We start from the raw sequence: 12,425 nt of genomic DNA, 5'->3' as shown, positions 1-12,425 counted from the left end.
TTATCTTTTCTTATTTTTTCTACGGCAGCATTTATTAATGTAATTTATGTTTACATTTCCTTGCGGTTTTCCATTTCGCGATTTCGAATTAATAGGTGTTCATTACTTTCTGTTCGGAAAATATTTTTCGACAGAGTAGGAATTGACTGCAAAAGGTATACACTTATTAAATCTTAATTTCATCTATTGTTGACTTCTTCTCTAAGCACTGTTGGGAAATCAAAGTCAAATTCCTAATTTAAGGTAAAATGGAAGAAATATACTCATTATAATCAGTAAGTTCACTAGTGCTGTCGAAATTTGAATCTTCGACAGAATCGCTTGCAAGGAAAAAAATTATACGAAATGCTAATCGTAGGATGATCTGGATTCAGTTAGGGAGGTCAAGACTGTCCATTTCATTCTACTTAATGTCTGAAGTACTATCCATGGAATTTCAATGCGTAACAAGTGCTTTGAGCCCGATGAAAACTGTCGATCTATCATTTTTCATTAAAGTCTCACAAAATATCCATGGTAATATGTTGACATAGAGCTACACAATGTTCAACCCAACAGTTTTAATCACCCGAATTGAGGTTGAAGCCCATAGTGAATATGGGAAGCAATGTTAAATGTTTCACGTATGATCAAATGAAATGGCAGTAAGAGCCTAGAAGGAATGGAAGCAAGGCCTGATAAAATGTATTTGCGGGACTAAAACCCACATGGGTAATTTTTATTCACATCCTTCTGAACAAAAACTTTTCTTTCCCGAAATGCGTTTTTTTCAGATAACAGCATGATAATGTATTCAATAATACTGACATTTGCGCTTTAATTGCCCTTTTAAATTAATTATATGAATTTTAGCTGCCAGTTTCACTCCTATGCTACCCCTGAATAAAATTAAATAATTGGATATTTTATACGGGGAAGTTCAATTGTTGCAAGTATTGCTTATTGATGATAAGTTATTTGACTTGGATTTTTCAATGATGCCTTTAATTGATGCATTTTCTTAGCGTGAGCTCTAGATGGCATTTTGAAATTATCTGTAACCATGGAACTGCTACTCTTATTGCCTTTAATCCAGCCGAAGGGAATTTTGTCTTTCGTTCCTTTCAAACTTTGGTTGTGATGTTGGAGGCCAATCGAAGATGGTGACCGCTCTAACGCCATTTTCCTTAGTTTTATGAGATCAATGCTTGGGAAAACGTATTCGTGAGAGATAAATGTGGTAATTTTACGCTAAAAATTACCTCAAAAAAAAAACCTTTTGAAATGCATGAGTTCTGAAATGAGTTCTTGATGCGATCTTTGCGTAAAATCTTGCCCCGTATCGGACGCCTACGTATTCTCTCGTTCAAAGGATTTAAACGTCCATGCTATATCTTTAATCACATCCTCCGCTCGAATGGTCAGCATCCGCCGCTGCTCTCCTGTCGGCGCTCGACGATCACAGCCTCTCCCAATCCCAATCAACACGCATGCGTGGGCATATTGCCGTCTCCCGCCGTTCCAACGTTTTTCGCAAGCCTCTTCACTCCTCTTTTCTCGCCGAGTCGAATCGATGCATATCTAATTTCGATAAAACGGTCGACTCCGTTGCTGCCGTCGTTTCTCCTATTCCATCGCAGCCAAAGGAGATTCAGAGAATCGGAGGACGAGTTTATCTTCCGTTCCCCTACACCGAGAGCTATTCCCTCCGTATCCATTGTTTGCGGTCCACCTGTTCTCATAGCCATATCGTTCACCTCAGCTCAATCATTAGCAGAACCACGTGAACCACTGAAGTCGAGAAACTTTTCCATTTTCCTTGGACTCATTCAGTTTTTTCGAACCAATGATCTTAGCCTGCATGTTAGATCGAAGATTCAAAATATTTACAATCTCTATTTTGAGTGTCATTGAAAGAAATGGGAATATTTTAATGTTGACAAACGGTGTACTACCTGCTTCAAGTGCATATATTTCGAACATGCAGTATCTGACGACTCCACTTTACCATTGCCCTTTAAAATGACGCTTGGTCTCTACGGCTGTGCTCAAGCCTCACACAGCCACTGGTCGAGAACGTTAAATCACGGAAAGCACCAATTTGAGTAAATTAAGTTGGTTTTACAAATTACAGCCCCGTGGTTCCGGGCGTGGATCTGGATAAAAGTATTGTCGCTTGTTTCTTTGGTTTTCTTATGTTTCGCTTATTCCTTTTTCTTTCATAAACCTTGTTCCCTCTTATTAGAATTCTTTATTTGCTTGTTCACCTAGTGTACCTGAATGTGTTTTGATAAAGGGAGTGACATAATTTCAGGGTATATCAGAGAGAATTACACATTTTTGCTGGTATTCTTGAAGAGATAACTCTAGCACTTTTATACTGCGAATATTTTTCTGTACAGATGCATGGCTGAAAAAATTCTAATAAAAGAGGAAAGACTGTTGTGCACTCTTAGTTCAAATTTTCTGACGAATTTATTCCGAGTTTCAGTATGATTGAGCACAACCTTACAATTATCTCCACTTCAGGGAGAACATAGAAAACGGATTTTTGAAAAAAATTGAGTGTTAATATTATTTACTGAAATATTCTTTAAATTCATAGTTATCTCATAGAACAACGCGTCGTCGGGGGCGGTGTATCTTTTGATTTTAGAAGTCGGAATGGAATTTTGGTTTTATTAAATTCCCTGCGCGCTGCGTATAAAATTACTGAAATTCCATCCATGGGTAAGTACTAATGCTTCTCTTCTCCTTCCCACAGCCGGACTACTATAAAGACGCGCCGCACTTCCGTCGCGTGGGTGGTGGAGCTGAGGGCGAGGAAGAGGAGGCGGGCGGCGGGGGTCACGAGTACCGGCTAGAGATCCCGTGCGCCCGCCTCGACTACACGGGCGCGTACTCCGTCATCGCGCGAAATTGCCATGGGGAGGCCAAGGCTGTGATCTCCCTGCAGATATACGCCAAAGGCAAGTGAAGCTAAGCAAACAGCACGCATGGCCATCGTCCACGTTCTCATCACCTCCCCCCTCCCCCCCCCCGCCTGTCATCGCCTTAATTGACATTTCCCTATGGAGGGAGAAAGAGGCGGAATGAATCGCGCCTAGTTGCGTCGCGGGCTGGAGATTTCGCAGAAATCGTGAATTGGCGGCCTCTTTCGAATTTGGTGCCATTTTGTCGACAGGAAACAATGAGTCGCTCTGTGCTCACTTAGGAGTTATTTTTGCCGAGGGCGATAACATTTCTCGCTTGACACTATATCCTTTTTGGGACTCGATTGATGTCTCAGAAAAGATTCAGGACCTCGTAAACCACTTTCTCACCATTAAGCATACTTTTTCTTTCTCTTTCTCTCCCGCCCTTTCCTCTTTCCCTCTCGACATATTGGCCCTTCAACGATGCGGGAAGAATTGGACGTATTTCGGCGTGAGGTCATTCGCAGTCAGACAGGCAGATGGTTTTTCTCGGTCACGTGACTTAGGAAAAACATTTTAAAAAAAGGGTTTACAATAGCCAACATCTTCTATTTTTATTGTCCCACTCCAAATTATGTAAGTAGGAATTTTGTAAAAGTTGGTCACATCCATTTGTTTGTGACTTGGTTTTCAGCCAAGTCCAACCCTCAAAAATGGTCTGCCTTTGTGTTTCCCATTGTCATTTTGCCTCAGCCACGCATCTTTTTGATTTTGAGTTCGAGTGCTTATCCGAGCATAATTATGGCGCATAAATATTATTTTTCTTAATATTTAATTCAAACAGCGCAATAAAATTCATTTACCTACTCCTGAAATAATTTTAGGACTCATTGGAATGTTTTTGCAAATATGGATAAGTTATTAAATTCCCCAACCATTGATTCGTTTAAATAGCATATCCAAGGCAGGGCGCTCCGTGCCTCCTACGCCCAGCGCCCCTCCCAGTCCGCGCTCATGCACTTGTTTCGTCCATTTACGGTGCGGTCACTTTGTTCATCCAGATGAATCCCCGGCTCGCCATTCAATTTTCCATATAGAGACAAAATGTGCACGCATGTGCATCTGATAAGCAACCGATTTCCCATTATGACCTCTCTATACGACAGCCCATTGGAGAAGAATTCTGCGGTGATTTTGAAATCGTGTCCTCCATTTCTTCTCAAAAAAAAGCTACATAAAGTACGCAACGCTCTAGTGTGATGTCATCTCGGCCCATATACGATTGGGTGTTTTTCGTTTTAACTTCCTGATGCGGAAAATTACTCTACCGTGTTTGTCGAGAGAGCAGCCTCATGGCCAAACAGTCCCAGTCTGACACTTATTTTATTATTAGCGTGGGCAATTCTTGACGAGTGCCTCTGTCACAAAATATGTCTTTCTCACTGTCTCCCTCTTTTCTCTCTCCCTATCTCTATTTCTCTCTCACGCCCTCTATATGGAAACTATTTTCACATTTCTCCTACACGCACATTTTTTAGAACTTCTGTGATCTGACACATATAATTTCACAGTCTTAGAAATTCTGATAATATCGCATAGATATTTTAAAAGCGACCACTAAAAATCTAACTCCTGCTATAAAAACTGCATGAGTTAGTTTAACTTCATCTAAAATACAACTGTTTCCACAAGGGTCAAAATAATCATTGAAAATGACTCTCATCTTGTTAACGGAGCACGTTAACATTAATTTTCAACATTTATCGCAGTTATTGGCTGAGTTATGACTGCTTTTATATTTATAATGCATGCGAGCGTACGTTCAATTAAACCTAAATGTGCCAATTATACAAAAATCGATCTCTTTAAAGCTTTTCTCAGATCAATGTCAGAGTTGAACTCTCACACTTAGATGACCGTGTCGAATGTGGATATTATATTCTACTTAAATAATAAATCTAAATTTACCAATTTTATTTTCTATAGTGCTTCTCGTAAATCTTCTTGATAGTGTGCAAGGTAGCCGTGCCAACCTTGTTTTGGAAGAAAATGTTATCGTTCTCGAACAAATCATTTTAGCAGTCTCTGCACCAACTCGAATGAATTAATGCTCGCCGTGAGAGAAAATTTATATTATTAAGTTGTATCTCTATCTTTTAACTTTGTTCATTAAGGTATCCTTCCATTTCCTCAATCTACCAAATTTCTATTTCTAAGAGTCTGTTTCCATCCAACCTCTTTTTCTTCTCTGCTGTATCCTCCCTCTCCCATTCCTGATTTCCCCCTTGATTTAAAAGGAAGAGATTAACGATATTCTGCGAGGCCATGTTTGGGACGATTACCAGCCAGGAATAATTACGCTCCCTAGGATTATAAGACCTTTATCCTCGGCTGCGTTCATACGGTTTAGCGATCACCATATTGGTTAAATGCATTATACAGGTACACCTCTAACATCTCTATGCCTTCCACTTACTTCCAACGTACGAGCCCATTTTGCGTCCCATCATTCCCGTTGCGTAAAACGCTTGCCTTCTTAATTCCTCTCCAATTTAAGTATCACTCGGTTGGTGCGCGAAACTGCTATGTTAATCGTTAACTCGTGGATAGTCGAGCTTCTTAATTGCATGATTCCCTTCCGTTGTTCCTCGTTCCATCATTCGGATCTATTTCTCCGTATCGAAACTGCTCATTCGATGACCTCACTCCTGCATTGCAGATCACGCAATAGATGAGCTCCTCGGAGAGACGACGGTCTACTTTGAATCTTCCTGTGCAATCTCCTGCTTCCTTTGATGCACCCGCTGCGAACCTCAGCGCTCACGTCTTAAGGCGTGCGTTCTGACGTCCACCTTTTCCATACCATTCCCTCTCAACGCACAAATCATAGATGCCGAGGTGTCACACCCCCTGCGCCATCTCTCACGGAAGTCATGAGGAGGGCGAAGGTCTCCGACGCAGTAGTCGAGAGAACGCATGGACAATGCTAGCGGCCCGATGAGGACTGCGGGGCAGGGGGAAAGGAGAGGGGGGGCGGGAAAAGAGGAGAGGGCACTGCGCGGAAAATCAAGTCGATTTCCACATTCCAATGATTCCTCGTTGGACTCTCCGTTTTCCTTACCATTACCCAGGCCTTTCCTGCCACCCCTCTACCCCCCCATCCCTCCCATTACACTCGCTTGCTTTATGCAGGGAAGTGCAGCGCACGTTTTGTTTATCGGTTTAGCATAAGACCATGCGAGGGATAGCATGCTTCCCAGTCGTAGAAAAAGAAAGAGACAAAGGGAGGGGACACGATAAAATATTCTCTCTTCGATTCCATGCTTGCCTCTAGCCAAGTTTTTTTGCTGCACGTGCTTCGGACTCTTACGTCGAGTAGGGAGATTACGAATATTAATTTCGGCCGCAGCCTTCTATTTTTGAACGCAAAACAAATATTCCTTGAGATGTCGTTATCCGCTTTTGTGTTTTACGAATAAACTTGCTGGTCACCGCTGACAAGTCCACTCGTTTCGCTGAAATAATGCGTACCCAGAGGATTGATTCCTTGATTTTCATGATAATTCAATTTTTTGTTTTTGTAAAACCCCTTTCGCTGTAAAACAGATGCTGTGAGCAATAAACTGAGGCAGATTTACATGAGAACCAAAGTTGGGTGAATCGATATGGCTGTGTTAGCATTTATTTTTAAAATGATAAACTCTTCATGGATTTTGAATTGACTTCAAAACCACATGTACAGCCCGTTCTATTCATGTCAATAATGTTGAGTCGATAAATAAGGAATATATAAAAAGTTCGGGGGCATATATACTGATTGTTGAAAGATAAAAAGGTAGCATTACACTGCGGCATCATCCGGATAATGTATCTCTAACTTTAAGTAATTCCAATAAAAATTATTTATTCTATTTACGAAATTGACGAATATTTTTCATTATGTTACATATGTTTTAAATATTGGTAAAATATGATTAACAGGCAATGCAAATAAAATTAATTCAATTTTAAGTTAAAGTATTGATTTCTAATTTGTAACATTTAATTAAAATAATCTGACTAGGTTACATTTTGCAGTCCGTAAATTGTCAAAATTATTTGCATTGGAATCTTAAATCATAGAAGAATGGGTTATAATCGAAATTAAGACAAAAATTCCAGGAGTGTCTTATTTTAATAACTTTTTAAATAATTGCAAAAGTAATACCAAATCTAATTTTCAGATCTGAAAGTGATATATTTACAACTGTACGAAACGTAAAGTTAAGTGCTGAGCCGGCTGCATTTTCATCTTGATCTATCTACAGATGACGTGGTACTTCAATAATGGGATCCATCGTCTCTGGAAGCAGATGAAGCCACCGGAGAAGCGATATATATCATACCCTCCCTTTAACTGGCGTCTTGTCTACAACAACTCTTAACATTACTCCCTTGAAATTCCTCACATCTCATGATATTAAGCTGGATTTAACAACCCTGGCGTTGAGTGATTGGAGCCATGCCACCAGAAGGACAGAAATGCCATTTGCAAGCCCCAAGTCTCAATTGACACCCCTTTTTTCGCTTGCGTCTTAGGAATGCGATAGAGCTCGAGAAGTATAGGGGAGAAAGAAGATGGGGGAACTCGGACGAATTGAAGGCGTTAACAAGGAAGAATAACGAAGGGGGAGGAGAGGATGGGAGAGGCTGGAGGCTCTTCAACACGCGAAAGCTCGAGCGAGTGCGTTGGAGACGACCGCCTAGATTCTGTCCGTTCTCGACGCATCCGTCTCCATCAAACCCCGTTCGCCTATCATCTTCCGCGGGATCGCCTTAATAATTTCTCGCCTCAACGGCGTTACCGCGCGGCTTTGGCCTTCATTCCCTCGACCAGCGAGGGGAGGGGATGGAATGGAGGCAGGCGATGGAAATGGTGGTCGAGGGGGCGGACGAGGGGTGTGTCGGAGGGCGCTCTGTAGGGGCGGGATGCCTTGGCGGGGGTTCAATGACGCAAGGGTCACTTGTGCAGAGGCAAGTGCACGCGGTCATTACTGCCGAGCTTCGAGCATCCTCCTCTCTCCTCGATCCCGCCCCAAGTGATCTAAGTGAACTCGAGCCTTTTTTTTCTCAACTCGCTCAGAACAAAAGAGTTTTTTTTATTTCTCTTTTGTGGATTTACTGATGCGTCACGCACGAGAGAATTTTCTTCGAGAAATTCAATTGTTGCTAACCATCCTCTTCCCCCAACCTCGGTCGTAGAAAGTCTCGCTCTATGTTGCTTTTAATGTTCGCTGCGGCCATTATTTATGCTTTTTAACGCAAAGAGATATTTCAAGCTTGTGGATATGGATTCCCAGATAGTCAAAATGAGGCTAACGCGGAATAATTTTCTCCAGCAAGAAACGACGCAGTCTCGTTTGCCAAGTTTCTAGGCATTGTTTTCAAAGCCTCACACCGCGGTCGCAGTTGCAGAGTCGGAAAGAATGAAAGTCTCGTTCTATCTACGGGAGAGCAGAGTTACATTACTATTTCCATATTAGGTCTACCGAACTTATGGCTGGGAATGAATTCTCGAGCAAACGTCAGGTGTACGAAACAACAAATAGTGTATGCAGATGTGAGCGCTCTAGAAAATTGATTCTCATTCTTTAGTCGCGTTAAATCGAAGCATCGTAAGCCTAACCACCTTTTGACTTAAGTGGACTCCTGAAATTGAATCTGTACTCATGATTCACAATTTTATTAGCGTCAATACCTGCATTAAAGTTAAGACATATGGGTCTCATAATGCTTTGATGGAAGCTTCTTATGACAGGAGAATACTCATTCATTAGTTAACTTCGTACAGTCTGGATCGTCGGGTTGCCGGATGCCTTGAAGCAAATCTTTGAGTTAGAATTCAAAATGAGCATCTTCTGTAGCTGTATGAAGGGCAAGAGAACCGCATAAAAGTCATCGTTTCTTGAGCTTTATTTGTATTTGAGAGCGATTTCAACTGTCCGTTGTCATGCATTTATTAATACGTAAAAACTACGACAAAACAAACTCAAATGTTTAAATTAATAATAATATTTTTTCCATACCATCATCATCTTTTTTAAGATATTGATATGCTTACTTAATTTCCGATTTCTCTTTTGCATTGAGTCCATTTTTCCAGTGTTCTTCACTACCTTACCCGAATTTTTTCCTACTTAAAATATTGAATTATAAACACTACAGCCGCAAAAGAAATCAACCCTCATTTAAAGATTTTAAAAAATAATCTGAGATACCATGTAAATTGCCTCATAGCAAGAATGAGTTGCTTCCATATTTTCGTCGAGTATTACGCAAAAAGGTTGATTATTTCAGCAATCAGTATATTTGTTAGATCTAAGGTAACTTTAATGATAAGAACTGCGAAGTTTACTGCTAGGAAAATGAATTTTTCTTGCATGATCTACACCGATTTTGTTTTAATCAAGTGAAATTTTCGAAAATAGAAATAACACTATAAATTGTGCCAGGAAGCTACCAATTTTTATGGGATTATACTACTCTACCATGTAGACTCAAGTTTCCCACCGCGGGATATGGTAGAAGCTAGAGTAAAAGATAATGCTGAATGTTTTGAATTTTTTACTCTCATGTAGAAAAATAAAAACTCTGCAATGTCACAAATTAATACTGTATTTTCCACTTCCACAACAATGATTTAATTAGTGTGCGGAATCATCAGGTGAATACTATGTATCAGTAGAAAATTAAAAATTAATTTGTGGAATCGCAGTATTTTGATTTGTCTGTACTATAAAAAAATTCCGCCTAGTAGTAGCTCAAACAGTGTCATTTGCTTGACTATTCGATGAATGTTTAGTAAATTATGATCAATTTCAAATTTACTCCCTCATATTTGATGAAAAATGTGGAGTTTTCCTCAGATCATTCTTCTCTGCCAGATACGGCATGATACTTATGCAAACCTACTCACTATCTGATCAAATGTACGACTTAATAGACGGAAAACTCGCACTATCAGTTCCTGTCCTCTTCCTCCATCCAAAGAAATAATACGTCTGATCTTGACTTTACTCGGTCAAAGCTTTTAATTAATTTTATTAATTTCCATTCCTGTGGACTCTAATGGAAATCAGTTTTGTTATTAGAATCTACCTAATATATGTAGTACTGAAAACAATATTCCCTAGTTTCTTCTAAGGCAAGAATTAATTCAGATGATAGAATTTTATTATGGTAGATACCGAGCTTAAGTAATAACTGAAACTTGTTTCCATTAATATTCTTTTGAAATCCAGGGAGCAGATCTCCTTTCAATAATATTATGAATTTTGATTCCACTTGTATTTTATATGCTTGTCTATTTGCATTGGATGAGTTAGCCTATCCATCGTAGATATTTCAAAAAAATGTGTCCGCGTTGCTCACAGGATAGTGAAAAAGTATTTAATTTAGGAACACCAAAGATAAAGGTGCGTCGTTTTTAATAATTCATCGCCCTTTTCCTACAATTTTAATTTTTTTATTAAATGAATCTGGTGCATATTGCTTAGTGTGCTTTTATGTTAATATAGGCAGTAACTATGTGTACAAAAATTACATGAGTTGCTAAAATTGTTGTAACACAACAGCATGTATTCTTTAATCGTCTAAGCATACATGAGGGATATTATTTTGTGATGTTTCCATAGCTTTAAAAGGTAGGTAACTAAAATAATATATTCTCTTAATTTTAAGAGTAGCCCTCATTTCGTTTATTGGTCGTATGTATATGTTTTAAGTAAGATCTATTTTCAAATATTTTCTGATTTTGAGAAGTGAAACATTGGCATTTCAAGCGTTAAAATTTCATGATTTTAACTACTTTATTACTTTCAAGTTGAGTTTTAAATAGTCGTTTAATCATAAAAAATGTGTGAATACTTCTTCATATTTCCTCGCATTTTCATGATACCCAGCAATGGCTTCTCGAGCGTGTATTTTTCGAATGTTATCATCAGAATTCAAACGCAGTATATAGTATGTTGAATAATGCCCCTGCTTGAAATATTCTTTGTCGATTCACGTATCGTGACTTGGGTGAAACATCTAAATGTGTTCTCTTGAAATCCCGTCACAGTATAGGGAAGACGCTTTTGAAGGCAGTTTCAGACGAATGCGGCACGTGCTTTTGTTCACCGATGCATTTCGTATGCTGCGTCTGTATTCAGCAAGGACTCGTATCATCATACTTTCCACTCAGAGCACTGTGAGCGCGTAACGTGCCACATAGTTTTTGGCACGGAAATCCATGGTTACTTCTAGCAAACGCTTCCTATATACACTTACCTACCTGTAAGGCGCGTGATAATCTTAAAACTATTCACCAGTCTTTCTGTGACGTTTTCTCCTAAAATTGTCACAAAATCTTATCCCACTATGGAACTCTATTTAAGTTAATTTCGTGAATTCAGCTATTGCTAATACAAGCATTTAGTGTACTTTCTCTTACTTTGTTTTCTGTACCATCTGTACACTGGTAATGCCGAAACGTGGTGCATTTGTCGATATATTCAGCGGAGAAAAGATATCTCATTGTTGCTCTTGCCAAAGTTTCATGACATTTTTTCTGGCATGTGTTTCCGCTTGAGATGTACTAGACGACAAAACATTTCCGTGTCTGATGAATACGTCCCGGTAGGAATGGTATCCAGAAGCAGCATTTGCATGCATTTTTCTGGTGACGCATTTCAACTCATCCTTGAAAGCTACGGGTAATAGAAAGAGTGATTCAAGCTCGTGTAAATCAAATAATTACTTTTCATTACACGTCGTTCTTTTACAATTTCTTGGATATTAACGTGGAAGTTTGCATCACGTGGCAGTGAGTTGGACGCACGTGGTAGCGACTCATTTAGTAAGTACAGGGCAAAATCTAAGATCCTTCTTCTGGTGAGTGTAGAACACGGATTCTAAGGATGAACATCACCTTTAGAGAGCAAAGGAAATTGGCCACTGAAGACCGGAAGGATTTATACACGTTTGAAAGCCAAAGTAAGTTATTTTGGATAGTTTTTTTTTATTAGTTCCTCAACAGTTTGAGTGCGTATTGCTGTCCGTTTTACTGGCTGAATTTTCCAAACTCTCGCGCATATTACCATGGCAGGGATAAAATTTGCAAGCTGCAATAATGGCCGCGGCGAAGTTTGAACCAACGGACTAAACGTTGACTGGTGGCTCGTAATGTTGCAATACTATAGCTTTCTCAACAAGCTTCGAAAGTTTTTTTATTCTACAATTTCGACGATGCATGGGATTCGCTCATTAATCTAAAATCTTATGGTTTTATTATTTCTAGTAGTTGTATCTCTAATCCGAGGCGTCCACTTAAATTTGGAATGTCCGACTCGTATGCTGAAAATAATTATATCATTTTCTCTCTGCAGCCTAACACTCCTTTATTTTCCCCCTTTACTCTCACGGGCGAATTTTAACCAGTTTGTATCGTTGTATATTATCAATGGAGCGTATGTACAAACGCATTGCCTGAAAATCATTTCAATTGAACTA

At 39.5% G+C, this 12,425-nt stretch overlaps 1 protein-coding gene across 1 annotated transcript in view; it reads left to right on the top strand.

Annotated features, from left to right (window-relative positions):
• LOC139690900 (titin homolog) overlaps positions 1-12,425 on the top strand; it is a 370,135-nt gene that overhangs the window by 262,377 nt on the left and 95,333 nt on the right. Inside the window, exon 27 of the mRNA XM_071588519.1 lies at positions 2,744-2,948. Coding sequence (XP_071444620.1) covers positions 2,744-2,948 — 205 coding nt within the window. The remainder of the gene's footprint in view (positions 1-2,743; positions 2,949-12,425) is intronic.

The sequence above is a fragment of the Hetaerina americana genome, unplaced genomic scaffold (assembly GCF_022747635.1).
Source record: "Hetaerina americana unplaced genomic scaffold, ioHetAmer1.1.p SCAF_3, whole genome shotgun sequence".
Lineage (NCBI taxonomy): Eukaryota > Metazoa > Arthropoda > Insecta > Odonata > Calopterygidae > Hetaerina > Hetaerina americana.
Note: the sequence above shows the minus strand (reverse complement) of the source record. Positions and strands in the feature narration are given on the sequence as shown.